This window comes from Carcharodon carcharias, chromosome 16 (assembly GCF_017639515.1).
Source record: "Carcharodon carcharias isolate sCarCar2 chromosome 16, sCarCar2.pri, whole genome shotgun sequence".
In the NCBI taxonomy this organism is placed as follows: Eukaryota; Metazoa; Chordata; class Chondrichthyes; order Lamniformes; family Lamnidae; genus Carcharodon; species Carcharodon carcharias.
The window spans coordinates 88,092,004-88,113,746 of NC_054482.1; the positions used below are offsets into that span (position 1 = coordinate 88,092,004).

The 21,743-nt window shown below is 43.4% G+C and overlaps 2 protein-coding genes across 2 annotated transcripts in view; both read left to right on the plus strand.

The window, feature by feature from the left end:
- Nucleotides 1-21,743, plus strand: part of ttc22 (tetratricopeptide repeat domain 22) — a 90,611-nt gene that overhangs the window by 58,144 nt on the left and 10,724 nt on the right. The window lies entirely within an intron of this gene.
- pars2 (prolyl-tRNA synthetase 2, mitochondrial) overlaps nt 1-21,743 on the plus strand; it is a 77,679-nt gene that overhangs the window by 38,258 nt on the left and 17,678 nt on the right. Inside the window, exons 2-3 of the mRNA XM_041208292.1 lie at nt 10,232-10,322; nt 13,044-13,158. Coding sequence (XP_041064226.1) covers nt 10,279-10,322; nt 13,044-13,158 — 159 coding nt within the window. The 5' untranslated portion in view covers nt 10,232-10,278. The remainder of the gene's footprint in view (nt 1-10,231; nt 10,323-13,043; nt 13,159-21,743) is intronic.

Genomic DNA, 21,743 nt, shown 5'->3' on the forward strand with positions numbered 1-21,743 from the left:
TTGCCTTTCCTTCAATGCTGGGTCAAAATGCTGAAACTCCCTAACAGCACTCTGGGTGTTCTTACACCACGTGGACTGCAGCAGCTCAAGAAGGCAGCTCATCACCTTCTCAAGGGCATTTAGGGATGGGTAATAAGAATGCTGGCTCAGCCAGAAATGCCCATATCCCATGAAAGAATTTAAAAAAAAAATAATGATGCTTTGCATAGAATAAAAGGTATAGAGATGAAAATCACATCACCAAATGAGAACTGAATAATTCTCCTTGGAATAAATACATTCTAGCAAAAGTCAATGCTGATGAGACTAGTAAATTGGTAGCTTTCTCTTTGGAGATGTTTGTGTCCTTGTCTATGAGCTCTAAAGAAAACTGATAGTCTAAGCCTGAAAGTATGGCTTGTATCAAGTGGCATATGTGGCATGATACTAAGATACCTAAGAGTTGCAGATGTGATATTTTACACTAATGAAGTAAATAACATGTGGAAATACATAAACAAGTTGGAAGAATTGAGAGCTGTGAGGATAGTGCAGAAATTCAAGGGACATAAACAAGTTGGTGGAATGGGCAGACAGGTGGCAGGTGAAGTTTAATGCAAAGGCATGGGGTGAATCATTTTGGTAGGAAGAGCTTGGAGAGATAATGTAAAGGGTACAACTCTAAAGGGGATGGAGGGGCAGAGGGACCTGAGTCTATATGTGCATAAATCATTGAAAGTGGCAGGACAGGTTGAGAGCAGTTAAAGCATATCCTGGGCTTTATCAATAAGGATGTAGAGTACAAAAACAGGGAAGTTTGTTGAATTTATATAAGTCACTAGTTCAGCCTCAGTTGGAGTATTGCGTCCAGTTCTGGGTGCTGCACTTTAAGAAGGATGTGAAGGCATTGGAGAGAATGCATAAAATATTCATGAGAATAATTCCAGGAATGAGGAACTTCAATTATGAAGCAAGATGGGAGAAGTTAGGACTCTTTTCCTTAGAGAAGGTTAAGAGGAGATTAGATAGAGGTATTGAAAATCATGAAGGCTCTAGACAGAGTAGATTGGGAGAAACTGTTCCCACTCATGACAGGATCAAGAATGAGGGCACAGATTTAAAGTAATTAGCAAAAGTGATATGAAAAATTAATGAACGGTTAGTGTTTGTGATGCACTGCCTGTGTGGTGGAGGCAGGTTCAATCAAAGCATTCCAAATGGAATTAGACTGTTATCTGAAAAGGAAGAATGTGCAAGGTTACAGGGAGAAGATGGGGGAGGGGATTGGTCCCAGATGAGTTGCTGATCCGGAGAGCTGGTGCAGACATGATGAGCCAAATGGCCTGCTTCTGTGCCATAACAGTTCTGTGACATGGTAAGCTTCACTGAAGAACAGATCCCAGACATGCTCAACTACTTGACAACAGATTGACGTAAAGTGGTTAACATGGCCAGTAGAATGAGAACATTTTAAGTCATCAAGCCATTGACACATAATCCATTGAGAGACTAACTTGAAAACAATCTGGATAGAATTAAACACTAGTATCAGATGGAGTGAAATTAAGTTGAATAGGGGGATAAAATCTGGATTTAGAAAATATCCACAAGGTGGATTCAGGTGAACAGAGCCAGAGAACCTTTATAAAATCCATGCCATGGACTATAGTTTTGAACCACATGTATTTATGACATACCAATAATTTTTGAGATGATCTGCAGGTGAGGAAGGCAAATCTAAATCAATAGTTATCACATTTATTCTTGCTGACAGCTCAAGGGTTTGTTAATGATTCTGATAATTCTAGTAACTTTAGGATGTTATCTACAGCATGTAATCAGGACACTATGGAAACGTGCTCATAGTTTAGAAATAGTTAGGTTACCCAAAAATCAATTGAGATCAATCAGGATGTTTCCTTCTCAACTTGGAGCAATCTAAGAAACCTAAGGGCAGAATTTTCCTCTTGGTATGTGGGGGCGGGCCCTGCACACCCATACATAAAATGAGGCGTGGTGACATTGGCAAGTGTCCTGACATCATCGTGATAGTGTACGGTGACATTTGGGAAGGTGGGCACACTATAAGTTAAGGCCCTTGAGGCAGCAATTGATTTTGATTTTGTGCAGCCCATGCGATCTTCAGGACGTTGCATGGGTGCAATGCGCAGGTGGCTAAGATACATTTGTATAAAACCCATCCATGGGTGGGGTAAGAGGGGTCAGTGGGGTCATGTGAATGTGATGTTTGGAGTATTAAGTGTTAAAGTAACTTTTACTTGCCTGTGTGAGCAGGGAGACTTCAAAACTCATACCAGCTGCTAGGACAGGTGTAAAAGCCTTGGTCTGGACACCACAGTAAAGATCATTTCTGGGGGCCTGCTGCTTTCAGGAAGCCTTCCCTTAGCCTGGGAATGGGAGTTGTACTCTCCACTGGAGGCACCTCTTCTGAGGAGGGAGGGAGGGCCAGAAGGGGGAGGAGACCAGGAGTCCACATTCAGCCTCCAAGGGGAGGAGGGGTGCAGGGCCAATGGGAAGTGCAAGGCGGAAGGGGCCACAGAGGACGCCAATATCCTGCTGCCAGGGTATATAGGCAGTGAAGCAGCTACCTCTATGTCTGAGGTCCGGTGCCAAAGGAGGCTCCGTCTCAAGGGAAACAGCCATCTGTCATATGATAGGCCCTGAGATCTCTGCAAACTCTGTGGATGGGCATCCCATGCCAGAGGCTCTGAAGTTCAAAGTTGCCCTCAACTTCTATGCCTCTGACTCTTTGCAGAGCCTCCCAATTAGTTGCCACACTAGTATCGAGCAGCTGACAGACGCTCTATTCAGACGTGCATTGACTTTCATCCACTCCTGCCGGGATGATGCCAGTCAGACACAGCAAGCCAGAGGCCATTGTTGGCTTCCCCCGATAGACTGTACACATGTGGCCATCAAGGTGCCAGCAGGTGAGCCCGGTGCCTTCGTCAACACGTCCCACTCCATGAATGTGCAGATGGTGCGTGATCGCAAGCTGCAGATTCTGCAAGTCTGTGCAGGGTACCCTGGCAGCTCCCCAATGCTTACATACTCAGACACTCCCAGGTTCCAAGGCTCTTCAGTGCTCTGGCCCGGCTTGATGGATGGCTGCTGGGTGACAAGGGCTATCCCCTCAAAAGGTGGCTCATGACGCCTCTCTGCCATCCAAAAACAGAGGCTGAGCAAGCGGTACAATAGGAGCCAGGCCATCAAGAGCTGTGGTGGAGAGAACCATCAGTCTTGAGATGCCGCTTCCAATGCCTGGACCACTCGGGACGCACTCCAGTACCCCCCAGATCGTGTAATGCTGATAGTGCTTGCATGCTGCACTCTCCACAATCTGGCACTGGAACAGGGCGATGCAGTGGATGAGGAAGACATAGACACGGTTGCTCTGGATGCACATGAGTCCAGCAGTGAGTCCGAGGATGAGCACACACAGGAGAATGCTGAGGGGGTAGATGCTGACCTGGGCAAACTGCAGGGAGGCAGGGACACTCGGGAGGCTTTAATCCAAAGAACCTGCAGGTCACCCACCGCAGATGGACCTTCAACACATGCCAGGGCTGCAGGCTCTGTACTTGATACCTGTGTGCTAAATCAGTCTGGATACTAACATTAACTAAGGCCCTTGTCAATAAAGCTCAATGTCAAACAACTCACTCATAACATCATGGCTTTCCGTCCACTTGCAGAAGTAAGGAATCACCCTGAGGCATGGCAAGGAAATTGAGTGAACAAGTGTAATTTCATAAAGCAAAACAAAAACTGTGTTGGGCATCACACCGAGTCTTCCACAAAGTATTATGGGCCAACATAAAAACACCAGTGAGAAACCTGAGGTGTGCTTAAGGTGCCTTAAATTTATGCTTACGGGTGCTATGTCTAGGTGCTGTCTCCTCACTGGCACTGGCATCTGCTCACTGTGCTGTCCTGTTGGCCTCTGGCCTCTGAGCTTGGAAGACGTCCTCTGGCCTGAGGAGCCTTTGATGGCCCCGCCTGGGAGGGAGTGGCCAGCTCCACAGCTGGCTTCTCCCCAGTTGTCGCAGCCTCATCGGATGCCATGGTCACTGGCAGAGGGGCAGAGCTGCTGCCCTCATCCAGAACGCTCTGAGGAGCCTACAGAGAACAGGCAGCTGCTGCGCCAACATGAGGTCGCTTCGGACCTCCCTGCTCACTGTAGATAGATGGGCACTGAGCTGGGATGCTTGGTGCCCAAACAATCTCCCAAACTGGCACTGACCAGCTGTGGCCAATGCTGCTGTGAGGGCTTGCGGGTCCAAGCGCAACAGCAGGAGGATCTGACTGTTCTCCCGGAGGTGCCTCAAGAGTCACTGCTCTTTCCATGGAGGAAGCTTGGTGCTCAGCCATGAGGGTCATTGCATCGGTGATGTTCCTCATGGACTCCTCCAGCACGGGCACTATGCCACGCATAGCCTCATGTGTCTCTGCCAGATCATCCCGCATAGCCTGCTGCACTTCCAGCATTTGCTGCCTCACGGACAACTCCAGAGGCACATCAGCCACCGACTGAGCAAGTACCTGGTCCCCAGCAGTCCTCTGACTGCCGGCACCCTGTCTCTGCCTGCGCCTCAAGCGAGTGTGAAGTGCCCTCACTGCTATGCCCTGGGACACTAGCCAAATATCTAATTCCCACCGAGGTGCTAGTATCTGCGCTGCTGCTGCCTGGCTGAGATGGTGTGACGCTGGAGAGTGGATTTGCTCAGGGGCTTCAGAGGTGAGAGGTGAGCCCTCTGACTCCTCCTCCCGGCCCTGCTGCAGTGATGCTGAAAGGAAGAAAAAGGACATTTGATTAGTTATAGTGCAGACAATGTCAAAATGTATGCCGCTTCCCTGGATCATTATGCGCTCATCTTTCCATAATCAATGCTAAACTCATGTTGCTAACTCCAATCATTGAGCATTCAGCAGAGCCATGGCTTCTGTGACACATGACAACCTGAGTGCCCAGCAATCATACCTCCCCGTGGCACCCCAGCCTCACCACCACCAGTGGACCTGGAGGCATGGTGCCTCAAGATCCATGGCCTGCTGCTCAAAAGTCATTAGGATGTCCAACTGGGCCTGCCCTCCACCAGTCCGCATTTGTTCCAACGCATTTTACGCAGTCTTCTCTGAAAAGGAGAGAGGAGTATTGATTAGCCCAGCCTGCAGAATTCCCATGGCATCCCTGCCACCCCAGCCAGAGTGGGACATTGCAGGACTCCAGTTCTTCGTCACCCTGCAGTTGCCGCACACTCACGCAAACAAGCCAGGGCTGACCCCCCCCCCCCGCAATTGCCCAAATGCTGCTTCCTTCACATGTGGCACCACAAGGTGTCACTTTGCTAAGCAAGGAGCCACCAGCATGTGGAGCACAAAGACCAGCAGATGGATTAGTGCCCCGCCAACAGGAAGCTCCCCAGCATGTTAAAACCCTGACTCAACATGCTTCGCAGTTTCAGCATTCTGCCTAGGTGCAGACACTTGACTTTCAACCCTATTCTATACTCTGGGTGTCAATGTCACACATGCTGCAGATGCAGAACACATCCTAGCTCAACCTTCTCAGGGTGAACTGGGCATGGGCAATCTCTAGCACACCCAACCAGTGATACATGCTGTGAGGGATTCAGTGACACCACTGCACTGAGTTGGTGGGTTTGGGGGAAAGGGTGACAGCTGCATTAAGTATCTGAAGGCAACAAGGTACTCACCCTTCCTTCCCGAGCGCAGGAGACCATTGAATCTTTTGCAGCACTGGAGCCATATGTGCCGCAGCACATCATGGGAGCTAATGCTCTCGACCGCCACCTCTGACATGTTTGGTCAGGTGGGGAGGCCTCCGCCTCCTGTCCCTCAAAAGAAGGACCTCCCACCGCACTGCCACCTCCAGGAAGTAGCTGGCACTCATCAGGAGAACAAGGGGCACACTGCCCCAATGGTCTACCCTCTGAACTTGCATCACCAACATTGCCCCTTTGCTGACCCCTTCTCCCAGCCATTGTGAGCAGCCTTTCCAAGGCTGCCAGGCCTTCATTTATACAGGCCGCTGGGTCGCCATTGGACCCCGGCAGTCTAAGCGTGCCTGCCACTGCCCGCTCACTCTCACTATGCATGGGAGTCATGAACTACGCCAGGGAGGCCTTGGCCTGCCCACATTAAATGGTGGCGTGGCCAAATTTGTGGGCAGCGATCGGGTCTGCGCCCGCTCCTGCACGGCCCGCCCAACATGGGGAAAATTCCATCCTAAGAAATTTATTGAATATCCTGGAACAGCTTTCTTTTCCTTTGTCTCCTCTCTTATGAAGAAAGCGTTCTAGATTGACAAACACAGGATGGCATATGTTGTCACCTTTGCCAAGAACATATCTCTATACAGGCTGTGAAGCAAGAACTTCCTAAACCTGATAAGGGGAGCCTCATGACTCATGTAAACCACCAGAACAGAATGTCCTAGCAAGCAAATGAGCTATATTATGACTTCTGACAGAAATAGGACAGATTACCTTGAATATCTATTCCTTGCAAATGGGTAATTGAAAAAGTAATTGTCACAATACTCCCTGAAATAATATATTAACAGGCTCAAGAGGGAAAAATTTCTTCAGACAGGAAAGTGCTTCTTGGTGGGCTAATCCAGCTCTGGCCTATCACAGTTGGTTAGCTCGAAGACTTTGGACAGAGGAGAATAAGTGACCCATGCTGGCTTTGGCCTAACATGATGGTTAGCTAAAGAAAACAGAGGTTGGCACATCTAGTTATGGAAATCTGCTTCATTTATCTGATCCAGGATCAGTAAACTGCTCTGGGGAAAACTGCTACCACCAGTCCTGGGGATCAGCATCACCATGCTTTTCCTCCCCATCTGATCTGGATCAGTAAACTGTTCTCACCAGTTATGGGTCATGTCATTTCTGCCTCTATCTTGTGTATCATATCTAAACTGTTGATCCTTAATAAACTGCTTTAAAATCACTTGTGACTTCAACCCCCTTTTTTTTGGGTAATCTTGACTCCTGGACCAAAATCTTGAACTTGTCATTGGCACATGGCCATGCATGAAGGCAGTTCCTGTCTTCAGCTAATTCTGGAACCCTATCTCATATTGGTAGTGAGTGCAAGGACATGTTCCAAGCAGCTGCTTCACTCTCCTGAAGCCCACCTCATCTGAGAGGCTGACTTCAAATGACTTTAGAAAGGTACCGGTTGTCTGGGATTATCCCAGAAGATCTGGTCCAATCAAAGTGGTGTAGTAGTAAAGTCACTGGGCTAGTAATCCAGAGGTTTAAGGGCATGGATTCAAATAGCATCATGGCAGCTGGTGAAGTTTGAATTCTATTAATAAATCTGGAATTATAAAGCTAGTCTCAGTAATAGTGACCAGGACAACCATCATTGACTGTAAAAACCCATCTGGTTCATTATTGTCCTTTAGGGAAGGAAATATGCTGTCGTCAGCTGGTCTGGACCCACTGAAATGTGGTTGTGTCTTAACTTCCCTCTGAAATGGCCTTGCAAGTCATTCAGATCAAGGGTCATGTGCAGCAAATGCTGCCCACCAGTGATGCCCACATTCCATGGAAAAAATCAAGAAAATAAGTCCTTATTAGTGATAGTGGTTAGATTTTGTTCAATGTAGGTAAGACCTGACGCATGCGAATGTCTGAACAGTAGTATCGAAGCATAGCAGCATTACTATTACACTTTGGGTAGAAATGTGGTCTCATCCATGTAAACATTCTTGTTTGCTCCAGATGCCATAGAACCAGTCAATGCAATATATAAAACCACTACAAACCTCTGGTCAGGGAGTCCCTTATACTCTTAACTAGCAAAGTCACCAGATCCTTATTTAACTCTATCATTGTCTAGGTGGCATTTGAACAGACCAATTATAAAACTTGTCATTAAACCAGCTGAGCCTACCCAAGCCATGTTAAACCCACAATTGGTTTCCCATACTTGGTCCCAGGTACAGGGTAATTAGGGGTGGGAAACACATACTGCCAACAATGCCCACATCCTATGACTCAATTTTTAAAGTCTTTCAGCATTCTCAAGCCAAGCAGTGAAAACATGGTGGTCTTGACATCCCGACATCTTGTCTCGCATTTAAGGCATTATTGCTACCTCCACCACGGAAGGTGGGTGGAGGGAATGTTTTCACCTTTTGTTTGTAAACAATGGGCCGTAACTTGAACTTCAGGGCATCATATTTGGGAGCGGGGGGGATACCTCAAAGATACACTGGTGAACTCCCTGGACCTTTTCCAGGTAACGATTGTATGATGATTGCCCAGGAAGTGTAAGCTTCTGATGGGCAATTGCCCTGCACTGGGAACCATCCCAAAATGTTATCTTTAAATTCCAAACTTTGGATGGTTCCAACTGTTTATATTAATAGTTAACCAGGAAAAAGTCAGAATTAATACCACTTCTAACTTCTGGGTAACTATTGTAGTCCCATTCCCACACCACTGGTGCTAGGCTAGACTCTCACCACCGCCACCCCCCCCTTCCCTCCCAACCAAAGGCCCATCCTGATCTAAGTGTGCCCCCCTCCAAGTCCCAACCAGGCACATCCCCTCCTAGGCCCAACCTGACACCTGAGCCCCAAGGCTTGATACAACACCACCTCCCCACCCAAGGCCCTACTCAGCCCCACCCAACTCAACTCCCTTGCCTTATACTTGCCATTGGCCTGGCTTTTAAACCTTTAAACCTGGCTGGACCTTTAAACTTACCTGGTCTATGACAGCTAATTTTTAAAAAATGGGTCATGGCTTCCTTACCTACAATTCTGCAGCTGTCTATGCTAGGCCCCAGGGATGTGCTGCACTGTCCAAATTTTGCCAGGCCTGAGCCAGAAGGTCAGGTGAGGTAACATTGGATTTCAGGCCAAGAACTTTCAAGTGGAGGGGCAACATGATTATCACTCCCTCAAAAGTTATGGCCCAATACTTAAAACTAATGGACAGATTTCAACAAATTTGGTAGGTAATATGGTCTAAGGAAGAACCGATGCATTTTTAGCAAAGATACAGATTGTATCATGGAATTTTTTGAAGGATCCATTAATATTGGAAGATATAGGGCAAATTGACTTTTTTAGAATGTTGTTGGATGTTTTGTTTAAAATGCTGTTTATTGTTTTGGAATGTTATGGATTGCCTCAGCTGTTGTAGTATTTGTCACAGCTGTCAAATTGTGAGCAGAGTTTTCAGAGCAGGTTGTTGGATATGGATTGGGTTGGCCTGAAGCCGCCTCAGTGAGCTTGAAGCTCTTGATAAAAAGATTTACTTTTTAGCTTTCTAGTTAGACCATTAACCAGGGAAAATCCTCAACAAAGAGCAGCATAACTGTAATAACTTCTGAGTTAACACATGGCAGAGGTATGAACTGAGTGCCATCTTCAATTGTTTCCTATGTCCTCTAGAAGCTGTTTATCTCCCATGTTTCCACAAGCCCTACTAGATTTCTGCTGAAGTCTGCCTTTTGACCATTTTGTCCTTTTTTCACATTTTCCAGACTGATGAAATATTTGGTCAATGAAGGCCTAAGCCACGATTTCCCATCTTGTCACCTGTCAACCATCCTTATCCAGTGTGTAATCACAGCAGGAAGGAAAACAGTATAAGTGTAACAAAATTAGAAATAAACACACAGCCAGTTATTGCATTTAATTTAGTGTTACTTAATTAGCAAGAAAACTCAAGTACAGTTCCTCCAGGATTCTCACAATCCACACCTTGATGGGGACGAGTACTCTGGCTCCTTTTACCTTCTTTCTCCCTATCCTTTACTTCAATTTTACTCCCTCTGACCATTATCTTTGTCTTTCATTTGGAAATATTCTCCCACTCTTCTAGCCACATTAATCATTTCATGTTTTCTGCCATCAAGTAGTTGAGCATGTCTGAGATCCGTTCTTCAGTGCAGCTTCATGCATTTCAACATGTTAGTTACTTCAAGGGTCACTAGTCAATGTGCAAACTTGCGTCAGCGTCCCAATATTGTGCCACCCGTGCCATCAATACAAGCCATCCTTAGAATTTCAGGTGATCTTATCAAAAAATCATTAGGGATGTCTGTTGAAGATCTTTGTGTAATTCCTTGTGTTGTGGCCAGATTATCAAATGTAGTATTTGATATTGCTGAAGCTTTTCGGATTGCACTCATCAGGATAAATACAAGAATGCTAAATTACAAATGACAATTTATACCACAGGAGAAAAGGATGCTGATTGGCAAGTCAACTATGACTGAGATGTTGCCATGGAGACAGCAACAGGGAACAATAGGCTCCCCAAAGCTCCAAGGTAATTCAAAAGGTGCAAGGCTTGAACATTTTCCTTTTGTTTGTAGAGAACGGGATCCTACGTGTGATGGTATATTGCTTCTAGCAAGCATAAATGAGTCACCTTATGAACTTGACTGATTACTAACAACCACTTTAAGATATAACTAATGGCAACCTCAGGATTGCTCAAGTGTTGCCTAATCACAGAACAACATTTATCAGTAGGTGTTTTTTTTCTAGGGTTTTGTGAGCACAAGTTTGTTGGAGGAAATGCACTCCTGCTGCTGACTTTCTTGGCCATTTCCATCCATAACCGCCTGCTTGAAGAGGTTGGTTTCTTTCTCCTGTCCTTGAGAGCTCACTTCACTGTAGCACCTCAGTCCCACAGCAGGATCTCCAGAAAAGAGTGAGGACCTGGGGAGCAGCAAGTAGAGGCAGGGACAAAATACTTGCCTTTTTTTTTTGACAGCTTATCAGGTATTTTTCCATTCCAATGACATGTCACTGACCTGAAATGTTGGACTGAATTTTCCCACAAGTGGTGGGAACCTGATGTCAAGACCATCTGTGGGTCCTGTGCCTGTGTTCCTGGGCATAGCACCCACTGGTGCAAATTTACAGGAGGCAGCTCACTAATTGTCTGCCTCCAAGTTTTCTGTCCAGTTAAGGATGGTCAATGGAACAGAGATGCTGGAGGGCAGGAAGGGTCCACGAGATTGTCTGGCTATCAGCCCCACTAGATGTGTTTGAAGAAGATCTCTGGAGCATCTCCAAATGGAGTTGCTCATGAAAGACTCCAACATTATTTAAAAATAAACAAGGCCCAGACTGAGGGCATCAAGAATGGAGTGGAACCCCTTCCACAGGAATGCCTCCAGCTGCATTTGGACCTCCTTGAGCCGTGCACCACCCTGCCCTGCACCCACAAGGAGCTGCTTCTGAAGTGTTAGCAATTCCTCAGCCCACCTTGTTGGTGGGATAAACGAAAGGGGTGTACATTTTATAATATATTCCTCTGGACAAAGGCTTCCAAGGCAGCTAAGATATTGTATTGCATAATTCAATAGATTGCCAATCCAAGTCCTTGCTATAAGTATTTGACAGAAGGAAAAATCAGTGTGTGGTGGCAACATGACAGTTCAGAATACCCTTTATCAATGGCCTTTACAGATTCATGGGTAATTGCCACCCCAATGTGGTTAGCTGCTTTATTCCTGGTCCAGATCCAATCCTGATTGGTTTTTAATGATATTTGTTCCATGATCCCCTGTCAACAAATCCTAACCATAGAACTACAATGAGGTCAGAAGTACACATGGTGTATCCCATAAATTCAACCCCCTCATCTAGGTCATGTAAGCCAAATGAATTCTCAATATGGTCTACCTGCACTTTTGTGATAAAGTATGATATGTTGGTATAATGCTGATTACAGCAAAAGGATCAAAGATGGAGGCTTTCACAACAAATTAAATTTGCAAAACTAAGTTACATCGGCAATCTTAAGGCAAATTCAACTCTTTTTTAAGTAGTTTTCTGAAGCAGGCCAGGCTGTTTCTCAAAGAAGCAGTTTTAAATGAGCAGACTCCAGGACATTGGAGAGATTTGGTTCAGACCTTCCAGAAATAAATTGGACATGGCAGGAGATGTTTGTGAATGCCTTTTGAATATGGTTAAGTTTAGACAGTCAAAATCAATTATCTAAATTGGAACTGTGTAATGTTGTACATGCTGTGTGAGTTATTTTAATGTGTGGGCTAGAATCCAGCTTAAGGAAACAATCTGATTGAATGCCTTGAGTAATATAGATACTACCTTATGTTAGTTTAAGAACAAGCCAAGATATCTGCCTCTCCATATTTTCAGCAGTGGGAATACAATGATTTCTCACTAAAGCATTAAGATTACTTAAAGAACATTAAGCCACAATGCAACACAAGCCTTCTCCAGTTACTACATTTCACTGTAAGCAACTGTATTTTAGTCACTTGGAAATAAAAATGAGATGCAAAATGGCTACTGTTTTGCTATCATGCATCACCTGATTTACACTATCATGCAAATTCAAAATGACCCTCCATAAAGTCTGAGCATCCATTGATCCTCTCTGGTGCTGGCCCTGCTATACATTACAAAGTCCGCTGGATTTCAATGTGCATTAATGTTGGCTTGGCACAGCTTCCCTGTAAAATGAGAATATGACACTGGAGGTTTGGGAATTGTTTATTGGAACATTTAAAAGGCCTAGAATGGCTGAAGATATGCATCAGCAGACTGTAGGGGTAGCAAGTAAGGATTGAAGCTGAACAGGCAATCTGGTATGTGCCTCTTGAGATTTTGTGGTGCTTTTAAAGTGTGAATTCAAATGGTGATGGTAGCTGCTTAGATCTCCCAGAAGACAGCAGGGTAGCTGGTCAGAACTCCCAGAGAGTGAACAAGGTTAGACTGAAAGAACCAATTGCTGTCAGCCTTGACACCCCAAGGAAAATCACTGGTAAAAATTACTGGACTTCTGTTGGTTCTAAAATCTATGTAAGGGCAGTTGTTGAACTGAAAAGGGGAAGGTTTGCTTTGAGGGTTGTTAAGATTTGTGGCACTTTTAAACACACAAATAGTTTCACACAGTTACACCTTAAAAGTATTGTTTACTGTGTTATTTGTTTTTCTCCATTCTTTTAACAGATGTTTACTTTACTATAAAATCGAATAGTCAGGGTGATTTCCTGATTTTTTTTTCCAGAACCATTCATGCTTTACAAATTACAAAAACTGTTTTGGCAGCTGTTCATGTTTCCCTCTGGGATTTGAGAAGCTTGACATTTACTACCTACTGTGCCATAACAGTGGCAGGTAAGGTAAGACTTCAGCCATTTTGCCTTTCCTTCCTTCGGTACTATGGGCATCAACACACAAACATCCTTGAAAAGGAGTACACAAGGAACCATATTGCACTAAGGCTTCTTAGTTCACTAACTTACCAATACTTGGTGGACTAAAACCATTGAGTGAATTAGATGAAAGCTAATATTTGCAGAATGTCTCAGATTTCATAAAAATCTCAATGTGGTCTATAATTTTTTTGCGGGTAAAATTTGTCACACATCTTGCTCATATCCAGCCTCAGCCACTTTTCCTCCATCTGGGCATCTCCTCTTCCTCCATTCATGGCAAACAAATAAATTCCCATTCGGAAGGAATCATAGCAGATGCAACATTAAACATATCCAAACTCTGCAGGGCAACACTCAACAAAGACAATAGAAATAAAAAAGAAAATGCTGGAAAAACTATGTAGGTCTGACAGCATCTGTGGAGAGAGAGAAACCGAGTTAATGTTTCAAGTCCATATGACTCTTCAGAGCAATGAGCAAAGACAATAGAATGTTGAACTACATAACCAAACAATAGAGCATAAATTAATCAAGTAGTGATCAAACATATAATGCTGCAGGTGGCCACTTCTTATAGCTACCCTTGCAAGGTGACCTGCTGTCAGGGCATGTTATGCTTGCCTGTTTTGTGCCATCTTCACACATCCACTGTAGTTTGTCTGCAACTGCTCTGATGTTCATCATCCAACTGCACCTTGGTCAATCCCTCTTTTTCTGCTGTCCCCTACAAGAGATCTGACTTTTCAGCTCTGATTGGATGGTTGAAATACTGACATTTTCTGTTCTGGGTGTCACTTTTTTAGAGGTCTTTTTACTCATACAATTTCAAGCATCTCTTCAATTCTATAGACAGACCATGTCTTCACATCCTCATTTCAAAGACCTCTATTTTCTTTACTTATTGTCCAGGTTGCTGGGGCATTCAGGAAAGTGGATAGAATGTAGCAGCTTCAACTTTCTCCTCCTTGTTACAAGCTTTAGTTTTGTTGTTAACACATCCCTTCCTCTTCACAAAATTCCTTCTGGCTATCTCTAGCCTTTTAACTTCGGCATTGTATCTAACTTAGAAGACAAACTTATTTACTTGTGGATGGTGTCACACTGGAACTTCAATCTTCACTCTAGTTTCTCCAATTTATTCTTTCTAACTCCCATTGTTTTGTCTTATTGGTGTTCTTACTCAATCCACATTCTATGTTTTTAGATTTGACTTCTTATAAGAGCATAAAACATAGGAGCAGAAGTAGGCCATTCAGCCCATCAAGTCTGCTCTGCCATTCAGTGAGATCATGGCTGAGCTGATGATCTTCCACTCTGTTTTCCTGCCTTTTCCCCATAACCCTTGACTCCCTTACTGATTAAAAATCTGTCTATCTCAGCCTTGAATATATTTAATGACCCAGCCTCTACACCCTCTGTGGTAAAGAATTCCACAGACTGACTACCCTCAGAAGAAATTCCACCTCATCTCTGACTTAAATGGTCAACCCCTTACTGTGTGATTATGCCCTCTGGTCCTGGAATCTCTCAAGGGGAAACAACCTCAGCATCTACCCTGACAAGTCCCCTAAGAATCTTATGTTTCAATAAGGTCACCTCATTCTTCTAAACTCCAATTGAGTACAAGCCCAACCTACTCAACCTCTCCTCATAAAATCCCTCTATACCCATTATCAATCTAGTGAACCTCCTCTCGACTGCCTCCATTGTGAGTGTATCTTTCCTTAGATAAGGGGACCAAAACTGTTCAGTATTTTAGGTGTGGTCTAACCAGTGCCTTGTATAGTTTTAGCAAGACTTCCCTATTTTTATATTCCATTCCCTTTGCAATAAAGGCCAACATTCCATCTGCCTTCCTTATTACCTGTTGAACTTGTATGCTAGCTTTTTGGGATTCAAGCACGAGAAGCACCAAATCCCCCTCTGCAGTTTTCTGCAGTCTTTTTCCATTTAAATAATATTTGCCTCTTTCTTCCTGCCAAAATGCATAATCTCATATTTTCCACATTATATTCCATCTGCCAAATTTTTGCCCACTTGCTTAAGCTGTCTATATCCTTCTGTAGACTGTCATCCTCACCACTTGCCTTCACACCTATTTGTGTCCTCCACAAACTTGGTGATAGTACGTTCTCTTCCCTCATCCAAGTCATTAATATATATTGTAAATAATTGAGGCCACAGCACTAATCCCTGTGACACTCCACTTGTTACAGGTTGCCATCCCGAAAATGCCTCCCTTATCCCAACTGCCTATTAGTTAGCCAATCCTCTATCCATACTAATATACTACTCCCAACACATGCTCTTATCTTATTAAGTAGCCTTATGTGCAGTACCTTAACAAATGCCTTTTGGAAATCCAAATAAATTACATCTACTGGTGCCCTTTTATCTATCTTGCTTGTTATCATCTCAAATAATTCCAATAAATTTGTCAGGCATGATTTCCCCTTCATGAAGCCAAGCTGACTCTCCTTGATTATGTTAAGCATTTCTAAATGCTCTGCTATTACATCCTTTTATAATAGACATTCTCCCAATGATGGATGTTAAGCTAACAGGCCTATAGTTAACTGTTTTTTTTTGTCACCCACACTTTTTTGAATAAGGACATTACATTGGCAGTTTTCTAATCTTCTGGGACTTTTCCAGAATGTAAGGATTCTTGGAAGATTACTATCAGTGCCTCCACTATCTCTGTAGCTACTTTCTTTAATATCCTAGAATGCAACCCATCAGGTCCAGAAGACTTATCGGCCTTTAGCCCTATTAGTTTCCCTAGTACTTTTTTTCTAGAGATGGTTATGGTATTTATCTCCTCCCACTGCTTCCACCCACACAACCCCAACCCCCCTTGCCCCTTGATTATTTAGTATTTTTGGATTGCTATTAGTGTCTTCTACCATGAAGACTGATGTAAAATATTTATTCGACTCCTCTGCCATGTCCTGGTTCCTCTATTTTTATTTCCCCAGCCTCAATCTCTAAGGGGCCTATGTTCACTTTGGCCCCTCTCTTCCTTTTTATATATTTAAAGAAGCTCTTACTGTCTTTTTATATTATTTGCTAGTTTACTCAATTTATTTTCTCCCTCTTTTTTGGGTCATCTTTTGTTTTTAAAACTTTCCCAATCCTCTGACTTACCACAAATCTTTGCCACATTGTATGTCTTTTCTTTCAATTTGATACTTCCAATATTTTGATACCTCCAATTTTTACCCCAGGAAATATATCTAATCCTCTGAATATTTGTTCTGTGTATAGATTAAAATGATTCAATGACAGTACACAGCCTTGTTGTACTCCTCTCAATTTGAAATGTATGATTGTCCATCTTCTAGCCTGATGCTCGCTATTTGGTCCCAATATAGGCTCTAACGAATCTCTCATTAAATATATGAACATATGAATTAAGAGCAGCAGTAGGCCCCTCAAGCCTGCTCTGCCATTCAATAACATCATTGTTGACCTGATTGTGTCCTCAACACCACTGTCCTGCCTTTGATTCCCTTGTTACTTGTTAGTCAAGAATCTATCTAGCACTGCCTTACAAATATTCAATGACCCTGCCTCTACCACTCTCGGGAAGAATTACAGTTTCGACCCTTTAAGAGAAAAAAGTTCTCATCTCCATCTTAAATGGAAGGCCCCTTATTTTTAAGTTATGTCTCCTAGTTCTGGTCTCTCCCACAAGGTGAAATATCCTCTCCACATCCACTCTGTCAAGTCCCCCAGGATCCTGTTTCAATAAGTTCAGCTCTCATTCATTTAAACTCCAGTGGATATGGATCCAACCTGTCCTCATAAGAGAACCCCTTTTATTCCAGGAATCAGTCAAGTGAGCCTTCTGATTTTTTTTTATGGGATGTGAGCTTTGCTGACAAGGCCAACATTTGTTGCCCATCCTTAATTGCCTGGAGTCAGACCAGGTATGTATGGCACATTTCCTTTCCTAAAGGGTATTAGTGAGCCAGATGGGTTTTTACATGGGGTCAGCTTTTAATTTCAGATTTTATTAATTGAATTTAAATTCCACCAGCTGTGATGGGATTTCAACTCCTGTCCCCAGAGCATTAGCCCTGGGCCTCTGGATTAGTCACCTAGTGACATTACCACTACGCTGCCACCACCTGCTGCTTAAGTGCTCTTGATCTATAATCATTGTGTAAGGTATGAAGGTTATTTTTGTGTTTTGAGTTGTATGCTTTTATCTGTAGCATTACTATACAGATCAAAATATTTACACATGTATAAAACTGCTCAAATGTTTGAAAAATCAGTAAATAAAAACTTACTGCCATGCGGGAGAAGATCCCATATCCTGCAGAAAATAAATCTTCTGCATAACATACAATTCTAAAAGAGACACTTCTCAAATTGGCATAGGACAAATAAAGTTAGAAATGAATGCCTGGCTCAAAGACTGGTGTAGTAGAAGTGGATTCTGGTTCATGGGGTACTGGCACCAGTACAGGGGAAAGTGGGGGCTGTACCATTGGAATGGTCTACACCTGACCAGGGTTCTAGAGAACTGCATTACAGGGGAAATAGAGAGGGTTTTAAACTAAATTGTGGGGGCAAAGGATCAAATTTGGAAAAATGTGGTAAACCAAAGAGTAGAGAAGGCAAGAGAGGCATTAAAATGGGAAATGATAAGCAGACAGTAATAGGAAGGGACAGTGTACCATTCTAAGGGTAGACCAGATAAAGCTAGAGGTTACAAAAATAATAAAAAATAATAACAAAAAAACTGAAGGCTATGTATCTTAATGCACATAGCATTCAAAACAAAGATGAACTGAGAGCGCCAGTAAAAATAAGCACAATCATTACAAAGATATCACTGCAGGGTGACATTGACACATGAATATTGAAGGCCTTTAGGAAGGACAAAGAGTTAGGAAAAGTTGGCAGGGTGGCTTTGTTAATTAATAGCATTAGCACAATAGAGGGGGATGAGCTAAGTTCAGGAAACAAGTATGTAGCAGTAGTTTTCCAGAGATGAAAAATGATAAAGGCAAGAAGTCACTTGTGGTAGTGATGTACAGGCCCCCTAACAGTAACCACATAGTATAACGGAGTGTAAGGGAAAAAATAATGGAGCTCGTACAACGATAATCATGGAGGATTTTAATCTGCATATAGATTAGAAAAATCAGATGGACAAAGGTAACCTTGATGAAGAGTTAATAGAATGTTTTCGGGATAGTTTCTTAGAACAGCACGTTCTGGTGCCGACCAGAGAGCAGGCTATACTAGACCTGGTATTGGCAATGAGATGATTAATCAATGACCTCATACTGAAGGTGTCCCTAGGTAGCAGTGATCATCATATGATTGAACTTTACATCCAGTTTGAAAGGGGAAGAGTTGGTCCAAGACTAGTATCTTAAACTTAAACAAGGGCATGAAGGCAGAACTAACCAAAGTAGGCATGTGAGGAGATGGGTAACTATGCCAGAGTGAGACAGAGACAGAGACCAAGTGAGTAGAAAATTAGGGTCACATGGTAAATCCTGATAAGTCCTTTTCAGGTTTAACCTATAGATTAAGAATCAAGATCTGGTGTAGTACTAACCTTCAAGTAAGTTAGGTTAGCTTGTTAAACAGAACTGTCTAGAATGGCAGTTCTATCATCACCTGAAAGCAGTGGTGGTAAATATTGTAGCAGTAAGAAACTAGCTTGTGATTCATTAGAAGGTTGGTAAAGGAGACAAGATTTTTGAACCACATGATTAATAAAGGGTGCATGAGGAGACAGGTGACTATTTGAGAGTGAGATGGAGACTAAGTAGTGAAATATGTTCATGTGGGAATTCAGTGCATGGGGGAAAGAGGCGGAGTATACATAAGAATTATTCTAAGTTAATTTGATGGGTAATTAAATGAGGTTAACTAAATAACATGACACCTGTCCTGCCATTGCTGCTTATGTTGCAACTGTGGAATGTGGGTGCTTTTGGATGCCAAGGCCATCCATGATGTACATGTTTATGGAAAATGTAAGCAGATAGAGGAATTCCAGATTCGGATTATTGATCTGGAAGCCAAACTGCAGACACTGCGTAACAAGGGAGGGGGAGAAATACCTGGACACCTTGTTCCAGAAGATCATCATGCCTCTAACAATAGGGTCGTCTGTTTTGGTCAGCAGTGAGGATATGACAGTGACTGAGGCGGTAATGGGACCAAGCAGACAGTAGTGGAGGAGCCTTGAACTTTGCAAATGTCAAACAGGTTTGAGGGCCTGTGTGGACAAAAGTGAGGTGTTCAAAGTGGATGAAAAGCTAGGTACCAAATTGAGCAGAACCTTCAAAGGTGATAATCTCTGGATTATTACCTGAGTCACATGCAAATTGGCATAGGGTAAATAAGATTAGAGAGATGAATGCATGGCTCAGGCTGGTGTGGGAGAAGTGTGTTCTGGTTCATGGGCACTGGCACCAGAACTGGGGAAAGTGGGGGTTGTACCATTGGGATGGTCTACACCTGAACCGTGCTGCAATGTGTTATTCAAATTGTATAACTAGGGAGGTAGAGAGAGGTTTAAATTAAACAAGGGGGTGAGAGATCAAGCTTGGGTATGTGTGACAAATCAAGGGTTAGATTCAAGGCAGGACATGATAATAGTAAAAAAGGAAATGAGGGTCATGGAATAGCAGGAAGGGATAGATAAAACCTAAGAATACAGCAATAGTCAAGGCTAGATGTTACAAAGATAACGAAGACAAAACTAATGGCTCTGTCTGAATGCACGTAGCATTCATAACAAATTGACGGTGCACATTGAAGTCAATAAATGATCTGATAGCCTTTACAGAAACATGGCTGCAGGACGACAAGGGTTAGGTCCTGAATATTGACAGGTATATGAAGAAGAATAGGAAGCTAGGTAAAGGTGAAGCAGTAGCACTTTTGATCAAGGATGGCACTGGTGGAATCTTTAGAATTTGGTTCAGGAGATCAGGGTATAGAATTGGTATGAGTGGAGATGAGGAATAGTAGGGGAAAGAAGTCACTAGTGGGAGTGGCCTACATGCCCACCATTGTGGTTAACTAAAAGTTAAAAATAGCCTCAAACTTAAAGAAAAAGCCTAATTGCACAAAGCTGGGTGGTAGGTCAGAAGTAAAAAACAAAAAAAAATGCAGATGCTGGAAATCCAAAACAAAAACAGAATTACCTGGAAAAACTCAGCAGGTCTGGCAGCATCGGCAGAGAAGAAAAGAGTTGACGTTTCGAGTCCTCATGACCCTTCTACAGAATTGAGTGAATATAAGGAGAGGGGTGAAATATAAGCTGGTTTAAGGTGGGGGGGCGGGGGGGAGGGGGGGAGGAGGGGCGTGGCGGGGGTTGAGGGGGGAGAGAAGTGGGGGGTGGGTGGTGTGGTTGTAGGGACAAGCAAGCAGTGATAGGAGCAGATAATCAAAAGATGTCACAGACAAAAGAACAAAAGAACACAGAGGTGTTGAAGGTGGTGATATTATCTAAACGAATGTGCTAATTAAGAATGGATGGCAGGGCACTCAAAGTACAGCTGTAGTGGGGGTGGGGTGGAAAAACTAGTAGGGCATAAAAGATTTAAAAATAATGGAAATAGGTGGGAAAAGAAAAGAAAAATCTATATAAATTATTGGAAAAAACAAAAGGAAGGGAGAAGAAACAGAAAGGGGGTGGGGATGGAGGAGGGAGTTCAAGATCTAAAGTTGTTGAATTCAATATTCAGTCCGGAAGCCCAACGCAAACTGGAGGAACAGCACCTCATCTTCCGACTAGGCACTTTACAGACAGAAGGAAATGTCCCACATATGGATCAACTGCAGAAAGCCCAATCAATGGGAAAAGATGTGCAAAACGAAGAAAGAAGATGGCAAATGACGAGAGAGAACAACAAAGCAAATGAGAAGTAAAATAAACCAAAACATCCATACCCTGGAAGATGACAATGATTTGGAGAACAATAGACATGATCATGGAGAGTAGCTGATTTGAGTATTTCTAGCCTTAAAGTAAAAGTAAGCTCTTTAGTTTGTGTTTATGTGTCGTTGCCTTTTCATTTTTTTTCTCTTTTCTTATACATAAAAATAGCTTAAGATCAATACTGGTGTGCTTAAAAAAAACTTTAAAATGAAGTGTAAAGAGTGGGGATATAGAGTAACTGATTAAGTAATTAAATTAAATACAACAGCGATGGCAGGGCTGGTGATGTGTTGCTGTTGCAGAATGCAAGAGCTGTTGGGCACCAAGGTGATCCAGAGCAAACACATCTGTAGTAAGTGCCTGCAGTGTCTGCAGCTCGAAGAACTTCAGATCCGAGTTAAGGAGCTGGTGTCTGAGTGGCAGCCATTGCACCACATCAAGGAGGGGGAAAGTTATCTGGATACTTTGCTCCATGAGGTGGTCATAGCCCTCAGATTAGGTAATTCAAATTTGGTCTGTGATCAAGGACAGGAGGGTGTGACTGCAGATGAAGCAGGGACGGGGAACAAGGGGATAGCATTTGAGGATCCTTGGCCTAGTTCAACAGTCATGAGGTTCTTGCAGGTTG